A 20,865-nucleotide genomic window follows, 5' to 3' on the forward strand; every position below is an offset into this window, starting at 1 on the left:
TGGTTTCATTAATTATTCACAGATTTTGACTTCCTCAAGGTTCGGGTTCTGTGTCTAATCCCCACCTCTGTATTCTTTCCCAGCATTTAGTACAGTGATCTTCACACAGTAACCAATGACTAAATACTATTACCATGACTACTACCATTAATGACTTGACATGACAGTTAGTTACCACCTAATTTATGAGGTCCAGCGGCTGGTCAACACCATCTCTGCAGTAATCACCTGAACCCAGTGGACATCTTTGGAGATCAAATGAGAGTGGTCACCTGCCATTTGTGATGGGTAAGTTAGGAATGAATTGGGATGTGGTGTTTTGGGGAAAGATGTGACTATGGAGAGTGTAGTTGAGAGCAAGGATATTGTCCACTGATTTCTTGAATTCTAGGGTGCACACAGAAAACATTCAATCAATACTGTAGATCGATTGCTCGCTTGCCTGATTGCTTGAAGCCTTTGGAGTTAGCATCCCCACAATCTGGGGCCTCCGGTTTTTGGAAGGAAAAGAAAAAAAGCACATGACAGAGACTTAGTAGGTTAGCAACTCAGCCTTCCCCATTTCGTCTTCAGCCCAGCTAAGACGCGAGATCCAATCCCCTATTCAACTCTCATCTCCCACTCCAGTCAGTTCAAAAGAGTCTCAAGCTCAGCAGACACATCCTGCTCCGCTGTACATCATGTGTGTGCAAGCCCCTGGTCCTGAAAGAAAAGAGAAGAGAGAGAGAAGTACCTCTGTCCAACTCACCAGTTCTCTGCTCGCCTGTTGGCTGGGCAGGCAGCTTGCTGAACTCTGGCAGGATGAGGCTGAGGCAGCATTTATCAGCTGCTTTCCTCATTTCTCTCCTCCCTTAGGGAATGAACACTGTGTATGCGAATGAGTAACTCACTGAGGAGTAATCAGCTCTGAAACTAGGGCAGTACCTAACCCTGGGACCAAAGAACCCAAAAGTCTTCACACTAATTAGTTGTAATTAATTGCATTTTCACACAGTGGAATCACTGAATGGTATCAGAAGGAGAAGGAACAAGAAGCAATTTGGGGATCCTAATACAAATTAAGGGATCTATCCTTTACCTGCAATATCACTCAATAATGTGCCCTTCTGAAGATCTGAGCTACTGACTATCTCTATGCTTTCCTTAAAATCCCGGAAAAAGCAACAACGACAACAACAACAAAAAATAACTACAACAGTAATAATGATAACAACAATACTAATACTAATAATAATGATGGCCTTTATTAATCACTGACTTTTACAAATCTCTAGAATAGATACAAATTTTCAGAGGGGACACTGTCCTTGTCATATATCAATGACACCTGGATTAAATGATACAATGACTCCTGGAGCTCACAGTTAAGAGGGAAGGATGACAAGAACCTTCTCCTTGCTTAATAAATGTGAAACTGAAGCACAGAGAGAATAAGTTTCTCTTCCTTGGTCACACAGCAGGGATTGAATCTTGACTAGAAGCCTGGTCTCCCAAATTCCAGGCCTGGGCTCTCCCCTCTAGGTTACACTGCCTTCCCCCTCTGTAATCTAGGGGTACACTTGCTGGCAAGGTTCTTGATTGGGGAGGGAGATAGGGCTTTGTGTGGTATTTTTAAGCCCCTACTTTATGTCAAGCACTGTTCAGATATAGGATAATCAGGTTGGACTCCACATAGGGATCGCAGTCTAAGCTGCAGGGAGCAGGATTTAACCCCCATTATATAGGTGAATTAGCCAAGGCAAAGAGAAGCTAAGTGACCTCTCCAAGGTTACGCAGCAAACAAGGGGCGGGGCCAGGATTAGGACTCAGACCCTTTTAATCCTAGGCCCGGGCATGCTGTTTCCACTTGGCCACAGTGCTTCTCGCATTGTTTGTGTTGGTTCTGATGGAGAAAGCTCTGACACTTGATAGTTGCAGCAAGTCCTGTCACTGTTGCCTAGCTTGGAGGACACCAAGAGGAGCCGCATTGAAGGTTTTTAAATTATTATTATTACTATTCTTTTAGGGCTTACTACAGGCCTGGCACTCTACTAAGTGCTGGGGTACATACAAGCTAATCAGGTTGGACACAGTTACTGTCCCACATGGAATTCACAGTCTTAACCCCATTTTACAGATGAGATAACTGACACAGAGAAGTAACGTGACTTGCCCAAAGTCATAAAGCAGACAAGTGGCAGAGATGGGATTAGAACCCAGATCTTCTGATTCCCATGCCCGGGGTCTTTCCACTAGGTCATGTTGCTTCCTTAATGGAGCATCAATTTCCCTGGCTGTAGAAAGTCATGTTCAAGTGCACAGATGCTTGTGGGGGAGTACAATGGAGCAATAAATCATGATGCCTGACTTGTACAGGTTTACGATTTAATGAGACAGAATGACAAGGAATGGTAATGATTAGAGTATATACTGCCTGCAGTCCACTGTACTAAGCACTTGGGTGAGGGCAATGGAGGTGTTGCTGAATACTGCCAAATTGTACATTCCTAGTGCTTAGTACAGTGCTCTGCACATAGTAAGCACTCAATAAACACGAATGAATGAATGAATGAATGAATGAATGAATGAATGAATGAGGTAGGAAATATGGTCCTTGTCCTCAAGGAGCAAAGGGAAAGTGCCTAAATTACTTACTTCATTAGTCCTGCTACCATATACCATGCCTGACCCTGATATTTAGCGCTTCTTGTCTCTGTGCCTTTGTCCATCTCAGGGCTTTGGATCCCGTTCTATCATCCATCCCCTGTGAGCGAAGACCCATCTGCCTTCACATTGCTCCTACCGAGGTGTAACTGAGAGTCACAACCACTGAGGGTCCTGCTTCTTTCTCCCCCATGGTCCCTGAGTGGTCATTCCCACCGTCTCCTTTCCTCAGACCACTCCATTTCCATCACCTGTTCTGTCGGGTCTGGTAGACCAAAAACAAGGCCTATCTAGCTGCTGATCCCTAGCTCAAATCTTGCCTCTGCCTTGGACCACCCTTCCTTTTCAAATCCAACAGAAAATTACCCTCCTACCCTTCAATGCTTTATTGAAGGCACATCTCCTCCAAGATGTCTTCACAGACAAAGCCTTCCACCCCTGTTCTTCTTCCACTCCCTTCTACATCAACCTGACTTGCTTCCTTATGTTCTTCCCCCGTCCCAGCTTCCCATCACTTTTGTACATATCTGCAATTTATTTATTTGCATTGTTCTCTGTCTCTCTCGCTCTAGACTGTAAGTTTTTGGGGGGCAGAGAAAAAATTAGTGCATGTGGGTGAATGAATAGCTCATTGCGCATTAATTAGCTCTGACACCCAGACCAGGACCACTACTGGCCATCAGCCTGGGATCAAGGAAACCAGAGGTCCTGACACTAATTAGCGATTCCACGCTGTGACAACTCAATTAACGACAACTAAGTGGCATCAGAAGGTGAAGGGATGGGAAGCAATTTTAGGAACCAAATACAAGTTATACAATTCATCCTTTGCCTCCAGTATCACTGAGTAATGTGCCCATTATGAAGATCTCAGCAACTGATCTTCTCAGTGGTTTTTTTAAAATTTCCACCAAGAACAACTGCAACACCACCACCAATAATGTTAACAATAACAATGACAATATTGATGACCTTTATTAAGCACTTCTTTTATACAAATAACTGGACTGGATATAAGCTTTTCAGATGGGAAACAGTCCCTGTTCCACATTAATTTATTCATTCATTCATTCAATAGTATTTATTGAGCACTTACTATGTGCAAAGCACTGTACTAAGCGCTTGGAATGTACAAATCGGTAGCAGATAGAGACAGTCCCTGCCCTTTGACGGGCTTACAGTCTCATCGGGGGAGACAGACAAGAATAATGGCAATAAATAGAATCAAGGGGAAGAACATCTCATGAAAACAATAGCAAATGAATAGAATCAGGGTGATGTTCATCTCATTAACAAAATAAATAGGGTAATGAAGATATATACAGTTGAGCGGACGAGTACAGTGTTCAGGGGATGGGACAGGAGAGGGAGAGGAGGAGAGGGAAAGGGGGGGAGAAGAGGGTTTAGCTGCAGAGAGGAGAAGGGGGGTAGAGGGAGCAGAGGGAAAAGAGGAGCTCAGTCTGGGAAGGTCTCTTGGAGGTGGTGAGCTTTAAGTAGGTTTTGAAGAGAGGAAGATAATTAGTTTGGCAGAGGTGAGGAGGGAAGGCGAGCCAGGACTGCGGGAGGACGTGGCCCAGGGGTTGACAGCGGGATAGGCGAGAACGAGGGACGGTGAGGAGGTGGGCGGCAGAGGAGCGGAGCATGCAGGGTGGGCAGTAGAATGAGAGAAGGGAGGAGAGGTAGGAAGGGGCAAGGTGATGGAGATCCTCGAAGCCTAGAGTGAGAAGTTTTTGTTTTGTGCAGAGGTTGATAGGCAACCACTGGAGGTTTTTAAGAAGGGGAGTGACATGCCCAGAGCGTTTCTGCAGGAAGATGAGCTGGGGGGTGGAGTGAAGAATAGACTAGAGCGGGGCGAGAGAGGAGGAAGGGAGATCAGAGAGAAGGCTGACACAGTAATCTAGCCGGGATATTATGAGAGCCCATAGCAGTAAGGTAGCCATTTGGGTGGAGAGGAAAGGGCGGATCTTGGCGATATTATAAAGGTTAGACCGGCAGGTTTCGGTGACGGATAGCATGTGTGGGCTGAACGAGAGAGTCGACTCAAAGATGACACCGAGGTTGCGGGCCCAAGAGACGGGAAGGATGGTCGTACCATCCATGGTGATAGGGAAGTCAGGGAGAGGACCGGGTTTGGGAGGGAAGATGAGGAGCTCAGTTTTGGTCGTGTTGAGTTTTAGGTGGCAGGCAGACATCCAGGTAGAGACGTCCTGGAGGCAGGAGGAGATACGAGCCTGAAGGAAGGGGGAGAGGACAGGGGCAGAGATGTAGATCTGTGTGTCATCTGCATAGAGATGATAGTTGAAGCCGTGAGAGCAGATGAGTTCACCGAGGGAGTTCATTCATTCATTCATTCATTCAATAGTATTTATTGAGCGCTTACTATGTGCAGAGCACTGTACTAAGCGCTTGGGATGAACAAGTCGGCAACAGATAGAGACAGTCCCTGCCGTTTGACGGGCTTACAGTCTAATCGGGGGAGACGGACAGACAAGAACAATGGCACTAAACAGCGTCAAGGGGAAGAACATCTCGTAAAAACAATGGCAACTAAATAGAATCGAGGCGATGTACAATTCATTAACAAAATAAATAGGGTAACGAAAATATATACAGTTGAGCGGACGGGTACAGTGCTGTGGGGATGGGAAGGGAGAGGTGGAGGAGCAGAGGGAAAAGGGGAAAATGAGGCTTTAGCTGCGGAGAGGTAAAGGGGGGATGGCAGAGGGAGTAGAGGGGGAAGAGGAGCTCAGTCTGGGAACGCCTCTTGGAGGAGGTGATTTTTAAGTAAGATTTTGAAGAGGGAAAGAGAATCAGTTTGGCGGAGGTGAGGAGGGAAGGCGTTCCAGGACCGCGGGAGGACGTGACCCAGGGGTGGACGGCGGGATAGGCGAGACCGAGGGACGGCGAGGAGGTGGGCGGCAGAGGAGCGGAGCGTGCGGGGTGGGCGGTAGAAAGAGAGAAGGGAGGAGAGGTAGGAAGGGGCAAGGTGATGGAGAGCCTTGAAGCCTAGAGTGAGGAGTTTTTGTTTGGAGCGGAGGTCGATAGGCAACCACTGGAGTTGTTTAAGAAGGGGAGTTGTTTAAGAAGGGGGTACATGGAGTGAGTGCACATGGAGAACAGAAGAGGGCCAAGAACCGACCCTTGAGGAACCCCAACAGTTAGAGGATGGGAGGGGGAGGAGGAGCCTGTGAAGGAGACCGAGAATGACCGGCCAGAGAGAAAAGAGGAGAACCGGGAGAGGACGGAGTCCGTGAAGCCAAGGTGAGATAAGGTGTGGAGGAGAAGGGGATGGTCGACAGTGTCATAGGCAGCTGAGAGGTCGAGGAGGGTTAGCATAGAGTAGGAGCCATTGAATTTGGCAAGAAGGAGGTCGTGGGTGACCTTAGAGAGAGCAGTCTCGGTAGAGTGGAGGTGACGGAAGCCAGATCGGAGGGGGTCCAGGAGATAATGGGAGTTAAGGAATTCTAAGCAGCAAGTGTAGATGACTCGATCTAGGATCTTGGAAAGGAAGGGTAGTAGGGAGATAGGGCGATAACTCGAAGGGGAAGTGGGGTCGAGAGAGGGTTTTTTTAGGATGGGGAAGACATGGGCACGTTTGAAGGCATAGGGGAAGAAGCCATTGGAGAGTGAGTGGTTAAAGATAGAAGTTAAGGAGGGGAGGAGGGCAGGGGTGATGGTTTTTATAAGGTGAGCGGGAATGGGGACCAAGGCACAGGTGGAGGGGGTGGTACTTGCGAGGAGGGAGGAGATCTCCTCTGAGGATACTGCAGGGAAGGATGGGAAAGTAGGGAAGAGTGTTGGGAGGGGGAGACAAGAGGGGGAGGGATGACCTTGGGGCTCACAAGTCTAAGAAGAAAGGATGACAGGGATCTTCTCCTCTGCAGCCCATTAGCTGGGGACTGAACAACCCAGAGATCTTTATACTACCTGCTGTTTCTTGTGTTCTCACAGGGTGGAGTCATTGAGGAGCATCAGAAACTGAAGAAACTGGAAGCTATTTTGGGATCCAAATACACTTTTTGTGATCTATCATTTAATAATAATGTTGGTATTTGTTAAGTGCTTACTATGTGCAGAGCACTGTTCTAAGTGTTGGGGAAGAAACAAGGGTAATCAGGTTGTCCCACGTGAGGCTCACAGTTAATCCCCATTTTACAGATGTGGTAACTGAGGCACAGAGAAGTTAAGTGACTTGCCCATAGTCACACAGCTGACAAGTGGCAGATCCAGTATTCAAACCCATGACCTCTGAGTCCCACCAGTATCAGTCAATAATATTGCCATTCTTACCATCTGAGCTAATGACTTTCTCTGGCATTTCCTTATATTCACAGCTACAACCACAGTAATAACAAAAATCACAACTATCACATCATAATCAGTATAAGAGGGAAAGAGGACAGGGATCTCCTCCTCGCGTCTCGGATGAGGAAATGGAGATGCAGAGAGCATACTTTATTAGCTCTTGGTCACATAACAGGGGAAGGGTCATTACTAGAATGATGGTCTCCTGATTTCCAGGCCTGACCTCTTCCCATTAAGCTGTTCTGCCTCCTCCCTCTGTAATCTAGTGGTATATTGAGGCTTCTGATTGGTGAGGGAGATAGAAATTTTTAGGGTATCTATTAAGCACTTATTGCATGTCAAGCACTGTTCTAAGTATTGGGGCAGACACCAGATAGTCTGGCTAGACAAAGTCATAACCCAACATTGATCTCATAGTCTCAGCTGCAGGGAGCAGAATTTAACCCTAGTTTTACAGATGGGATAACTATGACAAAAAGAAGCTCAGTGACTTCCTCAGCGGTTATACAGCAGACATGAGGTGGAACTGGGTTTAGAACTCCGGTCTTCTGACTCCCAGGCATAAGGTCTCCCACTAGGTCTTGCTGCTTCTTTACCAGAACATCAATTCCCATTGCTACAGAAAGCACCTCCAAGGACACTGGTGCTTGAGGGAGTATAATAGAGTTATAAAATATTCATTCATTCAATTGTATTTGACATGATGCCTGCCCTCTTGCAGTTTACAACATATTGTGATAAAATTTCAAGGAATAATAATAACTTAATATCTACTGCCTGCAGAGCACTGTAAAAAGCATGTGGGTGAGGAGAATGACAGTAGGAAATATAGTCCTTGTGCTCAAGGAGTTTGGGAAGGAGGTTTGACTTCTCTCACTAGCCTCACTACCTTATCCCATACCAGACCTGGACCTTAGGGTGCTTTTCCCGATCTCCTGGCTTTGGATACCATTCTCCCAGCCCCGATGAGTAAGGACTCATCTGTCTTCCCATTGCTGCCTGCTGAGATATAAATGTGAGTCATAACCATCAAATGCCCTGCTTCTTTCTCCCCCTAAAACCCCATGTGGTCATTCCCACCATCGTTCATAATAATAATAATGAGAATATTAATGGTATTTCTTTATGCACTTATTGTGTGCCAGGCATTGTATTAAGCACTGGTGTGGATACAAGCAAATTGGTTTGAACACAGCTCCTGTCCCACATGGGGCTCACAATCTCAATCCCCATTTTTCAGATGAGAAAACTGAAGCACAGAGAAATGAAGTGGCTTGCCCAAGGTCTCATAGCAGACAAGTGGCAGAGCCAAGATTAGAACCCATGACCTTCTGACTCGCAGGCTTGTGCTCTATCCACTATGCCATGCTGTCTCTCCTCCCCCACACCGCTCCATTTTAATTACGTCATCTGTTCTGTCGTATGTGATGGACCAGTAATTCATTCATACCAATCAGTCATATATTTTGAGAATTTACTATGTGCAGAACATTGTACTAAGCTCTTGGGAAAGTATAATGCAAGAATAAACAGTGACATTCCCTGACCACAAAGAGCTCACACTCTAGAGTCAGGGAGATGGGCATCGATACAAATAAATAAAATTACAGTTATGTTCACAGTTGCTTTGGGGTTGGGAGTGGGGAAATGAAAAGGGATAAATAAAATTTCAGATATGTACTTAAGTGCTTTCAGACTGGAGGGGGGAAGAGCACAGGGAGCAAGTCAGATAGTGGGAGATGAGGAAAAGTGGGGCTTAGTCTGGGAAGGCCTCTTGGAGGAGATGTGCCTTCAAAAGGGTTTTGAAGCTACGGGGAGAGTGGTTGTAAGATTAGAGGAGGGAGGACGTTCCAGGCCAGAGGCAGGATGTGATCTAGGGGTCAGCTGCAAGACAGGTGAGATTGGCCAAAACAAGTGGCAAGAGAATCTACTCTAAAGGGTACATTTTGTGGCTGGTGTAGACCCCATGAGCATAAACCAGGAGGAGGAAGACATTCCTCCTGGTGCCATTAATGATCTGTAGCAGAAGCAGGATGCCATAAGTTATCTTGGTGGCATCCATTCTCTGGGATTCTTAGCAGGAACGTCGTGAGCCTTCATTCAAAGGTACTTGGTCTGGGGAATGGGGAAGGTTAGCAGGTGCAGTGGGAAGACACACAAACAAGCAAACATACACACACAGAGACACAGACACACACACATGCACACAACAAGACATAGAAAGACAACTGGCTCAAGATAATAATAATCATAATTGCAATTGTGGTACTTGTTAAGCACTTACTATGGGCCAGACACTATACTAAGCACTGGGGTGGAAAAGAGCAAAGCGTGTGATATAGTTGTCTGTATCTATTGAACATGATATTAAATTGTGAAAATGCACAAATCCCACATTTGTTCCAATGGTATTCATATAACCCACCTCATTGTTAAGCTAATTACAGAAGGGATCCTTCTCTGGACCCACAAAATATTTACCAAATATGGTGGCTGATTGAAACCCACTGGTAGTAGGACAAGATGCCCTGCTGTTTGTCCCAGAGGAAGAACACAGTACCGGGAGGTCTGAGTTCTAGACCTAGACCTTGCTACTGGTGCCAGGGATTTAGGATTCTGACTGAAGAACTACCCTAGGCATTCCACGAGTTGGACATCAACATGATTTGCCTGTAATAATAATAATGAAAATTCTGGTATTTGCTAAGTGCTTACTATGTGCCAGGTATTGTATTTAGCACTGGGGAGGAAACAAGCAAATCAGGTTGGACATTGTCCCTGTCCCACGTGGGCCTCACAGTCTCAATCTCCGTTTTACAAATGAGATAACTGAGGCTCAGAGAAGTCAAGTGACTTGCCCAAGATCACACAGCAGACAAGTGGCAGAACAGTTATTAGAACCCATGATTTTCTGACTCCCAGACCCGTGCTCTATACCCTACACCATACTGCTTCCCTTGTAACCAGCACTTAGTACAGAGCCTGGCCCAGAGTAAATGCTTAAAAAATACCCCACTTATGGTTATTATTACATCTTCTTCCCTCCCAAGGGCTTAGTAGAGTAGTCTAATAATAATTGGGGTGTTTGTGAACTCTGAACAACAGGTGCTCAATAATACCATTGATTGACCCTAATTAATGTACAAATCAATCAATAGTATTTATTAGGTTCCTACTGCATCCCAAACACTGCACTAAGTGCTTGGTAGAATTCAGCAGGGTTTGTAGATATGATCCCTCTTCAAAGAGAGCTTTCAGTCTAAACGTACTGACTGAGCACTTATTGGGAGCCCCGAAAACTACTAAACACTTCAAGTCTAAATTAAGTCTTTTAATGTTTTATAGACCTGGAGGGCCGGGGTGGGGGGGTGTTGTATTTTGGAGAAGATAATAGTAGAACTAATAGTTGTAGTAATAATGAAATTTAATAGTAACAGAATGTACAGAGCACTGGGATAAGTGCATGAGAGAATAGTAGTAATAGCAGTTGGGGTATTTCCTGGTAAGTCATGGCAGAGAGGAAAAAAATTGCTGGAAGATAGTGATGCCTGGACATCCACTGTCTAGGAAGCACAGGAACAAGTATAAGTCAGGGTTTGATGGGGCTTGTGGGTGACAGCATAATGGAAGGAAAATTCTGATATTCTCAAGGAAAGAAAACTCCTGGGCTTTAACCCCTCTTGGTACTTGTTCAGGAAGTTGAACTGAGAGTTGCGTTCTGCCACTGTGATCATCTCATAAATAAATTAAACGTTCTAGCAGGGCTGGAAACAAAAAACTTTTCCTGTTTACTTCCCAGGAGCCTGAGCCTTACCATCGCTTCAATCTACTCTGTAACTTATGAACTTGTTGCACATTAATGTAGTAATACAAATAAAATAGTAATAATGATAATAAGAAGAACTGTGGTATTTGTTAAGCACTTATTATGTGCCAGGCACTGTACTAAAACCCAGAATAGATACAAACGAACTCAATTATTTATTTGGACCACTCCAGTAGTAATTCATTTTATACTTCTCTCCCCCATCAGAGTTTAAGCACCTTAATAATTACAACAACAGCAATAATAATAATAATAATAATGACAGTACCTGTTAAGCACTTACTTTGTGCCCAGAACTGTTCACTAGCCCTGAGGTAGATACAAGTTAATCAGATTGGACACAAGTCCCACATGGGGCTCACACTCTTAATTCCCATTTTACCGATAAGGTAAATGAGGCCCAGAAAAATGAGCACAGTCTTCAGAGTCAGAGGTCATGGATTCTAATCCTGCCTCTGCCACTTATGAGTTGTATGACTTTGGGCAAGTCACTTCTCTGTGCCTCAGTTACCTCATTTGTAAAATGGGGATTAAGAGTGTGATCCCCACGTGGGACAAACTGATTACCTTGTATCAACCCCAGCTCTTAGAACAGTGCTTTGCACATTGTAAGTGCTTAACAAATATGATAATTATTTTTATTCTCAGCCTTAGCTTCCTCACTTGGAAAATAGGGATACTACCATCTCTTTCTCCCTTCCACCCCAACATCCATCCCCCCGAGGGATGATGTGATCCATCTCCCCTGTTAGCCTGAAAGCTCCTTGTGGTCAGGGTACAGGTAGCCTCTGTATTCTGTACTTTCTCAAAGCCTATTGCTATGAAGATCACCATGCGTGCCTCTCAAAAATGATACTCCTAATAATGATACTGCTAATAATAACTATGGCACTTGCAAAGCACTTACAATGTGCCAAACACTGTTCTAAGCACTGTGGCAGATACAAGTTAATCTAGTTGGACACAGTCCCTATCTCACATAGGGCTCACATGCTTAATCTCATATGACAGATGAGTCCAAGAGATTTAAGTGGCTTGCCCAAGGTATCACACAGTAGACGTGTGGCAGAGCCGGGATCAGAACCCACGTCCTTCCGACTCCCAGATCCATGCTCTATCCATCCATTAAACCACACTTCCCCAGCTACTTTGACTACTGCTATAAGAGAGTGATCCATTTAAAAATAGCTCAAAACCAAATTGCTTGGTACATGAAATAGGGAGACTGTTTTAGATCAATCTGAAACACTGTTTTAGGCTCAACCTCTCAGGGTCACACCTGGAGATTTCCCAGAACTCTACCAGCTTCGACTAAGGGAGGGAGAGTCAAGCAGAGGCATATCCATTCCATTCCTAGTTTGGGCAGTGGCTAGTGATTGGGAGAGAATCTGCTACAAGTCAAAACTCACCTGTGTTGGGCAGCAGTGTCATGGGAGAAAGTCGAGAGCAGAGCCTCAAGTTTACCACGCGGAAGGAGGCAATGGTAAATCACTTCTGTATTTTTACCAAGAAAACTCTATGGATACACCTCCCAGAACAAATAAAGATGGAGGTGAATCTATTCATGGAGACGCAATCGATAAAAGATGACTCGATAGCATAAGACAAGACTAGAGGCTTGGGTAAAAGTGTTCCAGAGACCAAAAATCCAATCAACCCAAAACTGAATAATAAAAGAGAAACACTGCCTGACTAGCAAAAAAAAAAAAAAAGAGATCCTCAGAGGGGATTCAATCAGAGAGTAACAGTTTGTAGAGTAGTGATCTGATTGCTCTAAAGTGGAAAATGTCCCATCTTTTCACCACTGTTCAAGGAAGAGGAGATTATCACGAAATCAAAAAGCCCTATGGCTGATAGCAAAGAGTGTCAAAAAAATTAGTAAATAAAAGATCAGTATGAAGATCACAAATCACTGGACTTGACAGAAGGGCTGTAGAGATGAGGAGCTACACTGATTCTTTTTGGAATGATCCTAAGCTCAAGGACTGTTCGCTCTCAGCAGTGATGCATAGCTGGCATCTCCCCAGCCCGATTAGAGTGAGGTAGAACTGAGAGGATACACAGACTATAACAGTCACAGGGGAAAGAGAGTATTATCTGGATGGTTACTTGATTCGCTTCAAGCTTACACTAACTATGAATGGTCGTCTCAAAATGTAGCCTCCAAAATGCCTCAACACCACCTAAACGTTCAATTCTTAATAATATTGCACCCATTAGAGGCTAAGTTCCTCGAGGACAGGGAATGTGGATCATAGTATAATGGTGCTCTCCCAGGTGCTCAGCATGGTGCCTAGCACTCAGTTAGCCCTTAGTAGGTAAGACTGCTAGATTGAATGAAATGAAGAACTTGGAAAAAAATCCAATCAAGCTTGCTGTAAAGAGAGGGAAGGGATTTAAATTTATTTAAATTTAATTAGATTTAAATTTAAATTTAAATTAAAAATTTAAATTTAATTAGAGAAGCAGCGTGGCTCAGTGGAAAGAGCATGGGCTTTGGAGTCAGGGCTCATGAGTTCGAATCCCAGCTCTGCCACTTGTCGGCTGTGTGACTGTGGGCAAGTCATCTGTAAAATGGGGATTAAGACTGTGAGCCCCACGTGGGACAACCTGATTCCCCTATGTCTACCCCAGCGCTTAGAACAGTGCTCGGCACATAGTAAGCGCTTAACAAATACCAACATTATTATTATTAATGTTCCTACTGGTTATTTCACTAATTGTTTCCAAATGGTGCTGAGCGTTGCCATCTGGGATGCTCACTCGGTCTCCTGGGAAGGAGGAATGAAGAGCAGGGAGAACACAGAGGCCACAGTTGGGACTTTCTAGATGTGACTCCCCCTTGAGGGTTAATGTAGACAGTGAGGTAGGGAGAGTGTGGATGGAAGAACATGGAGTGTGGAGGAGCAGGTTCCATCTGGGCCTTTTCTGGGGAGAAGTGGACTTGAAGGTTGTGCACTACTGAAAAAGACAGATTGTTTAGAAGGAGATTGAAAGTCCCAAGTGGACTCATAACCTTATAACTACTAAAGCTCCTAGAATATAGGAAGTCCTAAATTAATGGCATTGTTGTCAGTAATAAATGTATGAAGGATTAAGCTCTGACAGTAAATACATTTGAGATAGAATCAGGTGGCTGATGGCTACCCCATGGCTTATCAATTAGACAAGGATATTTATTTAACACTTTGTGAAGGGTCTGGTATAAATTCCTTGGGAGAGTAAAATAATAATGGCAATAATAAAAATAATTGTAATAATTGTTTTATTTGTTAAATGCTAAGTGCAAGGCAATGTACTAAACACTGGGGAGGATAAAAGCAAATCAGTGAGACACAGTCCCTGTCCCAAATGGGACTCACAGTCTCAATCCTCATTTTACAAGTGAGGGAACTGAGGTACAGACCAGTGGAGTGACTTGCCCAAGGTCTCACAGCAGAAAAGTGGCAGACCTGAGATTGGAACCCATGAGCATCTGACTCCAAGGCCTGTGCTCTATCTATTATTCCATGCTGTTTCTCCTCCCCACACTGCCTCACTTTAATTGCATCTTCTGTTTCATCATATGTGATGGACCAATAATGAAATGGTCTTTGTAAAAGGGTGGAATTGGGGTACCAGAGCCCCTGGGTGTTGAGAAAAAGCTTGGACAATGAGATCAGAGCTCTGTCAAGGCTGATGTGTAGCTGTACTAAGAACGTGGGAGAGTACAATACAACTGCACACAGACATATTCCCTGCCCACAGTGAGCTTGCAGTCTGGGTGGGGAGGGGAGACAATTAATGTATATAAAAAAAAAACCTGTGAAATTCTTCCCCCAGTAGGATTTCCATGTGCATCCCTAAACCCAAGAGTACCATCCCATCATTCCTCCATATCAGGAAGCACTGGGAAATGTTTGACCGCACCGGGGAAGGGAGCACACTGACTCTTCACATCCCACCCCTTGTCCTGTCCCCTCCCCATTGATGTCGATATGGAACATCCACCAAGTTCATGCAACTTCCTTAAGAACTGGTGAGGGATGTCAGTTGGAAATGGGAGATGTCCTTCTCCCAAACATTCTCATCCTCTGTTTACTGTGAATGATGAGAAATGGACTGATGACCGAGAAGGTAAAGGTCAACATCTTGAAAGAATTCACCAGGTGAGGGGATTTTTTCCTCTCGGTGATTAAAATGCTTAGCGTGACTGTCTCTTGCCCATAGAGGAGGACATAAAGAGTGACTAGGGCGACTACATTCTTGGTTGCCCTGATCTCAGGCATCATTCTGAGGGAGCGACCAGGACCATGGAGGTGCTGGACCTGTCGGTGGTGCCTGTGCAAGAAAAGCACCATGTAGCCACTGGCTGCACCCATGAGACCCACAAAGAACAGTTCCCTCAGGGAGAGGACCAACACATTGATCAAGTTGATGACTACACTGCCCCTGATGGAGGAGCAATATTTGGTAATAAATGTCCTTTGATTATTCGTGGAGTTTAGAGGTCTGTCCATGTTCAGCGGTATAGTCACATCTATCAGCAGACTGAGGACCCAAGAGAAGAGGCAGGAGGGAAGGATGCACTTCGGTAACTTGGCTTTGACTCCTGTCCACCAGAAAGTGGCAGGGCTGATGGTGATGGCCTGGAAGACGCTCAGGAAGCAGGTGGTACAGATGACAAGGCTCCGGCCCACTCGGTAGACATAGAAGACTATTTTACAGCCAATGGCGTCCAGGAAGTTTCTCAGTCCCCAAGCTGACATGGTCTTTGGGATTCCAAAACTGACAAGGACCATCATGTTGGCCAAGGCCAGATGGGAGAGGATCAAGTCTAAAGGGTACATCTTGTGGCTGGTGAAGACCACGTGAGCATAAACAAGGAGGAGGAAGACATTCCTCAAGATGCCAATAATGATCTGAAGCAGAAGCAGGACACCATAGGATATCTCGCTGGCATCCATTCTCTGTGATTCACAGCAGGAATGTCGGGAGACTTCAAACAAAGGCCCCTGGTCTGGGAGATGGGGAGAGTAAGAAGGTGCAGTGGGAAGACATACACACACACATACACATAGAGACACACAAACACAGCACACAGCAGGATACAGAAAGATGACTAGCTCGGGATAATAATAATAATAATTATAATTGTGGTATTTGTTAATCACTTTTTATGTGCCAGACAATGCAGTATGCACTGGGGTGGATACAAGCAAAGCATATGATTCATGAGTTTGTATCTATTGGACCTGATATCGAATTGTAAAAACGCACCAATCCCACATTTGTTCCAATGGTATTGATATAACCCACCTTGTTTTCAAGCTAACAACAGAAGGGATCCTACTCTGGACCCACAAAGTATTTACAGAATATGGTGGCTGATTGACAACCACTGGTATTAGGACCAGGTGGCCTGTTCTTTGTCCAAGGAGAAGAACCCAGCTCAGAATATCAGGATATCTGGGATGTAAAATTAGATCATCCTGCTGGTGCCAGGGATTTTCAGTTCTGACTGAAGAACTACCCAAGGCATTCCATGACATGGACATGCCCCATGGATTTTGAGATCAATAGCAAGATGACGTGGGTCACAAAGAGTTGCAGTGGCTCCAAAGGCTACTGTCTGCTGAGTTGCTGAGCTATAGCCCAGCATTAGCACTGTGCTGCAGACAACAGATCCTGAATGTCATTCACCTTTTCATGCCCTTCAGCCAATCATAATGTAGGGTACATTCATTCATTCATTCATTCAATAGTATTTATTGAGTGCTTACTATGTGCAGAGCACTGTACTAAGCGCTTGGAATGTACAAGTTAGGAACAGATAGAGACAGTCCCTGCCCTTTGACAGGCTTACAGTCTAATCGGGCGAGACAGGCAGACAAAAACAATGGCAATAAATAGAGTCAAGGGGAAGAACATCTCATAAAAACAATGGCAAATAAATAGAATCAGGGTTATGTACATCTCATTAAACAAAATAAACAAAATAAATAGGGTGATGAAGATATATACAGTTGAGAACATGAATTGGGTACATGAGTTGGGTGCATGAACATGAATTGGGTACATGAATCAATAGCTTTGTACCCAGTCTCAGCGCATACGTGTATTGGTTTATTCAGTTAATAAATAATTCTGTATTTAATGTTTTCTCTGTCAATCAACCCTATTTTTTCATAGGTGAATTTTGCCATCAGTGGATATAGTCTTCAAATACACAGACCAACTATATGTATAATTTGATGTTTGTCTTTCCCTTTGGAGGGTGAACACCTTGTAGGGAGGGAAAGTATTGCCTCTATGTTTCAGATTTGCCAAGCACCTAAAACAGTGTACTGACCTCAGTGGATGCTCTGTAAATATTACTATTATTTTGGTTTCTGTTAAGTGCGTACAATGTGTCAGGCACTCACTGTTCTAAGTGCTGGGGTGGATACAAGATAATCAGGTTGGACACAGTCCCTGTCCCATATAGGGCTCACAGTCTCAATTCCTATTTTACAGACATAGGAACTGTGGCCCAGAGAAGTGAAGTGACAGGCTCAAGTTCACCCAGCAGAGAAATGGTGAAGTCAGGATTAGAACCCATGACCTTCTGACTTCCAGGCCCATGATCTAGCCCTTAAGCCCTGCCCTCTCCAACTACTATCACATCTGCTAGGTAAGCAACATGGCTTAGTGGAAAAAGCCCGGGCTTGGGGGTCAGAGGTCATGGGTTCTATCACCACTTGTCAGCTGGGTGACTTTGGGCAAGTCACTTCGCTTCACTTCACCTATGATTTTATGTTGGGGAAAAATCACACAAGTGAGCTGACATGATCCTATTTTGGAGCAGTGACAGGACCCAGGGAGCCATGAAGGGAGTCACTTTGAACACTGAGCTGCTCAAAGTTGCCCTGTGGTAAAACTGAATTCACATCCTAGTTCCTAGAGAAACGATAATAATAATTATAATGATAATGATGGTAATTGTTAAGCACCTACTATGTGCCAAGCACTGTTCTAAGAGCTGGGGTAGATACAAGCTAATCAGGTTGTCCCACATGGGGCTCACAGTCTTCACCCCCATTTTAGAGATGAGGGAACTGAGGCACAGAGAAGTTAAGTGACTTGCCCAAAGTCACACAGCTGACAAGTGGCGGAGTTGGGTTTAGAACCCATGACTGCTGACTCCCAAGCCCCTGCTTTTTTCAATGAGCCACCCTGCTTCTCTAAGTGGGAATATCTCTCCCCACTCCAATCCAGACTTCACCCTACTGCCCAGATTATTTTTCTACAAACCTTTTTAGTCCATTTTTCCCCACTCCTCAAGAAATTCCAGTGGTTGCCCATCCACCTCTGCATCATGGAAAGCAGCATGGTATAGTGGATAGCGCATGGCCCTGGGAGTAAGAAGGTCATGGGTTCTAATCCCAACTCCATCACTTGTCTGCTCTGTGGGCTTGGGCAAGTCACTTAACTTTCCTGTGCCTCAATTGCCTCATCTGTCAAATAGGGATTAAGACCGTCAGCCCGATGTGGTACATGGACTGTGTCCAACCTGATTTGCTTGTATCCACCCCACCTCTTAGTACAGTGTCTGGCACATAGTAAGCATTGAACAAGTACCATCATTATTATTATTTTTATTATCAAACAGAAACTCCTTAGCATGGTTTTTAAAGCACACAGCCCCATAAGCCCCCACTTACATTCACATCTCTACTCTCGTACTACAACGCAGCCGACACATTTAGCTTCTCTACTGCCGACCTACTCACTGTACCTCCATTTTGTCTATCTCACCATGGGCTTCCCGCCCAACCCCTGCCTCTGGCCTGGAAAACCCTCTCTCTTCAAAACCGACCAACAATTACTTTCCCCACCTTCATAGCCTTATTGAAGGCCGTCTCTGACTTTTCATTTCCTCTTCTCCCACTCCTTTTTGCCTCGCCCTGGTTTGCACTCTCTATTCACACCCTGCCTCAGCCCACAGCACTTTTGTCCAATTCCGTAATTTATGTATTTACATATATTAATATTGGTCTCCCCACTCTAGACTGTAAGCTTGCTGCGGGCAGGGAATATATTATTATATTGTTATCTTGTACTCTGCCACATGCTTACTTAAGTGCTCTGCACACAGGAAGTGCTCAATTAATACAATCAATTAATTAATTGTTTGATTAATATTCACAGATTGTGACCTCTTCAAGGGTCGAGTTCCATGTCTAATTCCCATCTGTGTCTTCTTTCCCAGCAGCTAGTTCAGTGATCTTCACAGAGGAACTGTTAAATAAATACCACCCCATTAATGACTTGATAGAAGAGGTGCATGTAATTCGTGAGGTCCGGCAGCATGTCACCACCATCCCTACAATAATGACCTGAACCTAGTGAACATCGTTAGAGAGCAAATGAAAATGGTCACCTGCGAATTGAGATGGCAAAGTCCAGGCTAAAATGGGATGTGGGATGTGGGGGATTTTACTACAGAGGGTGTGGTTGAGAGAAAGGATCTTGCCCGCTGATTTTTCAAATTCTAGGGTGCACACGAAAGGCACTCAATCAATACTCTGGATTGATTGCTTGCTTGCTTGATTGCTTGGAGCTTTTGGAGCTTGCTTCCAACCCACCCCCACAGTCTGTATCATCGGGTCTTTGGAAGACAAAAAACCACCCAAAAAATGCACAACAGTGACTTAGTAGGTTGGCAACTCAACCTTCCCCGGTGATGTCTGCACTCTTCATCCCAGCTGAGACCCGAAATCCAATCCTCTATTCAACTCTCAATGCCCAGTCATTTCAAAAGAGTCCCAAGCCCAGCACACACATCCTGCTCCGCTATACATCATGCGTGCACTGGCCTCTGGCCCAGAAAGAAAAGAGAGGGAGAAGTACCTCTGTTCTACTCACCTGTCCTCTGCTCTCCTGTTGGCTGGGAGGGCAGTTAGCTGAACTCTAGCAGGACAAGGCCGAAGCAGCATTTATCAGCTGTTTTACTTGTCTCACCCATCTCTTAGGAAATGAATACTCTGTGTACATGTATGAGTGACTCGCTGAGGTGTAATCAACTCTGGCACTCAGGCAGTACCTCAGCCTGGGACTTTACCACCCAGACGTCTTCACACTAATTAGTTGCTGTTAATTGTGTTGTCACATGGTGAAGTCCCTGAGTGGCATCAGAAGGTGAAGGAACGGGAAGCATTTTGGAGATCCAAATACAATTGAAGGGATCTATCCTTTACCTGCAGAATTACTCAGTAATGTGCCCATTCTGAAGATCTGAGCTACTGACTTTCTCTATGCTTTCCTTAAAATACTGGGAATAACAAGAACAACAAAAATTCTATAGCAACAATAATGATAACAATGATGCTAATAATAAAAATGTGCTGGCCTTTATTAAGTGCTGAATTTTATAAACCACTGGAGGAGATACAAGCTTTTCAGATGGGACACAGTCCTTGTCCCACTCAGGGCTCACAGTCTAAGGGAGGGATGACAGGGATCTTCTCCTTGCTTTATGAATGAAGAAACTGAGGCTCAGAGAGGAACTTTTCCTTGGGCACACAACAGGGTTTGAACCATGCCTAGAATCCAGGTCTCCCCAACTTCCAATCCAGGGCTTTCCAGTCTAGGTTACACTGCCTTCCCCCTTTAAAATCTAGCAGTACACTAGCTGGCAAGGTTCTTAAGTGGGGAGGGAGAGAGGTTTTTTTCTGGTATTTGTTAAACCCTAACTTTATGTCAAGCACTGTTCTGAGCTCTGGGACAGATATAGGAGAATCAGGTTGGATGAAGTTCCTACTCCACATAGGATTTACAGTCTAAAATGCAGGGAGCAGGAGTGAATCTCCATTTGAAAGGTGAATTAGCCGAGGCAAAGAGAAACTAAGTAATTTCCCCAAGGTTACACTGCAGGTAAGGGGCGGGGCCAGGATTAGGATTCAGGGCCTCTTAATCCCAGGCCCGGGCATGCTCTTTCCACTTGGCCACACTGCTTCTTACATTGTTTGCATTGGTTCTGATGGAGAAAGCTCTGACATGTGATAGCTGTAGCAAGTTCCGCCACTGTTGCCTAGCTTGGAGGACTCCAAGAGGGGGTACATTGAAGGGTT

The 20,865-nt window shown here is 44.8% G+C and overlaps 1 protein-coding gene, 1 long non-coding RNA gene, 1 other non-coding gene and 1 pseudogene across 3 annotated transcripts; 2 read left to right on the plus strand and 2 right to left on the minus strand.

Moving 5' to 3' along the window:
* LOC114816907 lies at positions 1-6,680 on the plus strand. Its single transcript, XR_003764707.1, has 2 exons — positions 1-288; positions 6,595-6,680. It is a non-coding gene; the product is annotated as an uncharacterized LOC114816907 (long non-coding RNA).
* Positions 8,852-9,010, minus strand: ORNANAV1R-PS3276 (vomeronasal 1 receptor ornAnaV1R-ps3276 pseudogene; annotated as a pseudogene).
* On the plus strand, positions 12,036-12,173 carry LOC114817082. Its single transcript, XR_003764933.1, has one exon. It is a non-coding gene; the product is annotated as a small nucleolar RNA SNORA7 (small nucleolar RNA).
* A 2,629-nt stretch (positions 12,174-14,802) lies between these two features.
* On the minus strand, positions 14,803-15,720 carry ORNANAV1R3107 (vomeronasal 1 receptor ornAnaV1R3107). Its single transcript, NM_001253499.1, has one exon. It carries the CDS (start codon positions 15,718-15,720, stop codon positions 14,803-14,805), a length of 918 nt encoding a protein of 305 aa, NP_001240428.1.
* Between the last annotated feature and the right edge of the window lie 5,145 nt (positions 15,721-20,865).

Source organism: Ornithorhynchus anatinus, chromosome 15 (assembly GCF_004115215.2).
Source record: "Ornithorhynchus anatinus isolate Pmale09 chromosome 15, mOrnAna1.pri.v4, whole genome shotgun sequence".
NCBI classification, from domain to species: Eukaryota; Metazoa; Chordata; class Mammalia; order Monotremata; family Ornithorhynchidae; genus Ornithorhynchus; species Ornithorhynchus anatinus.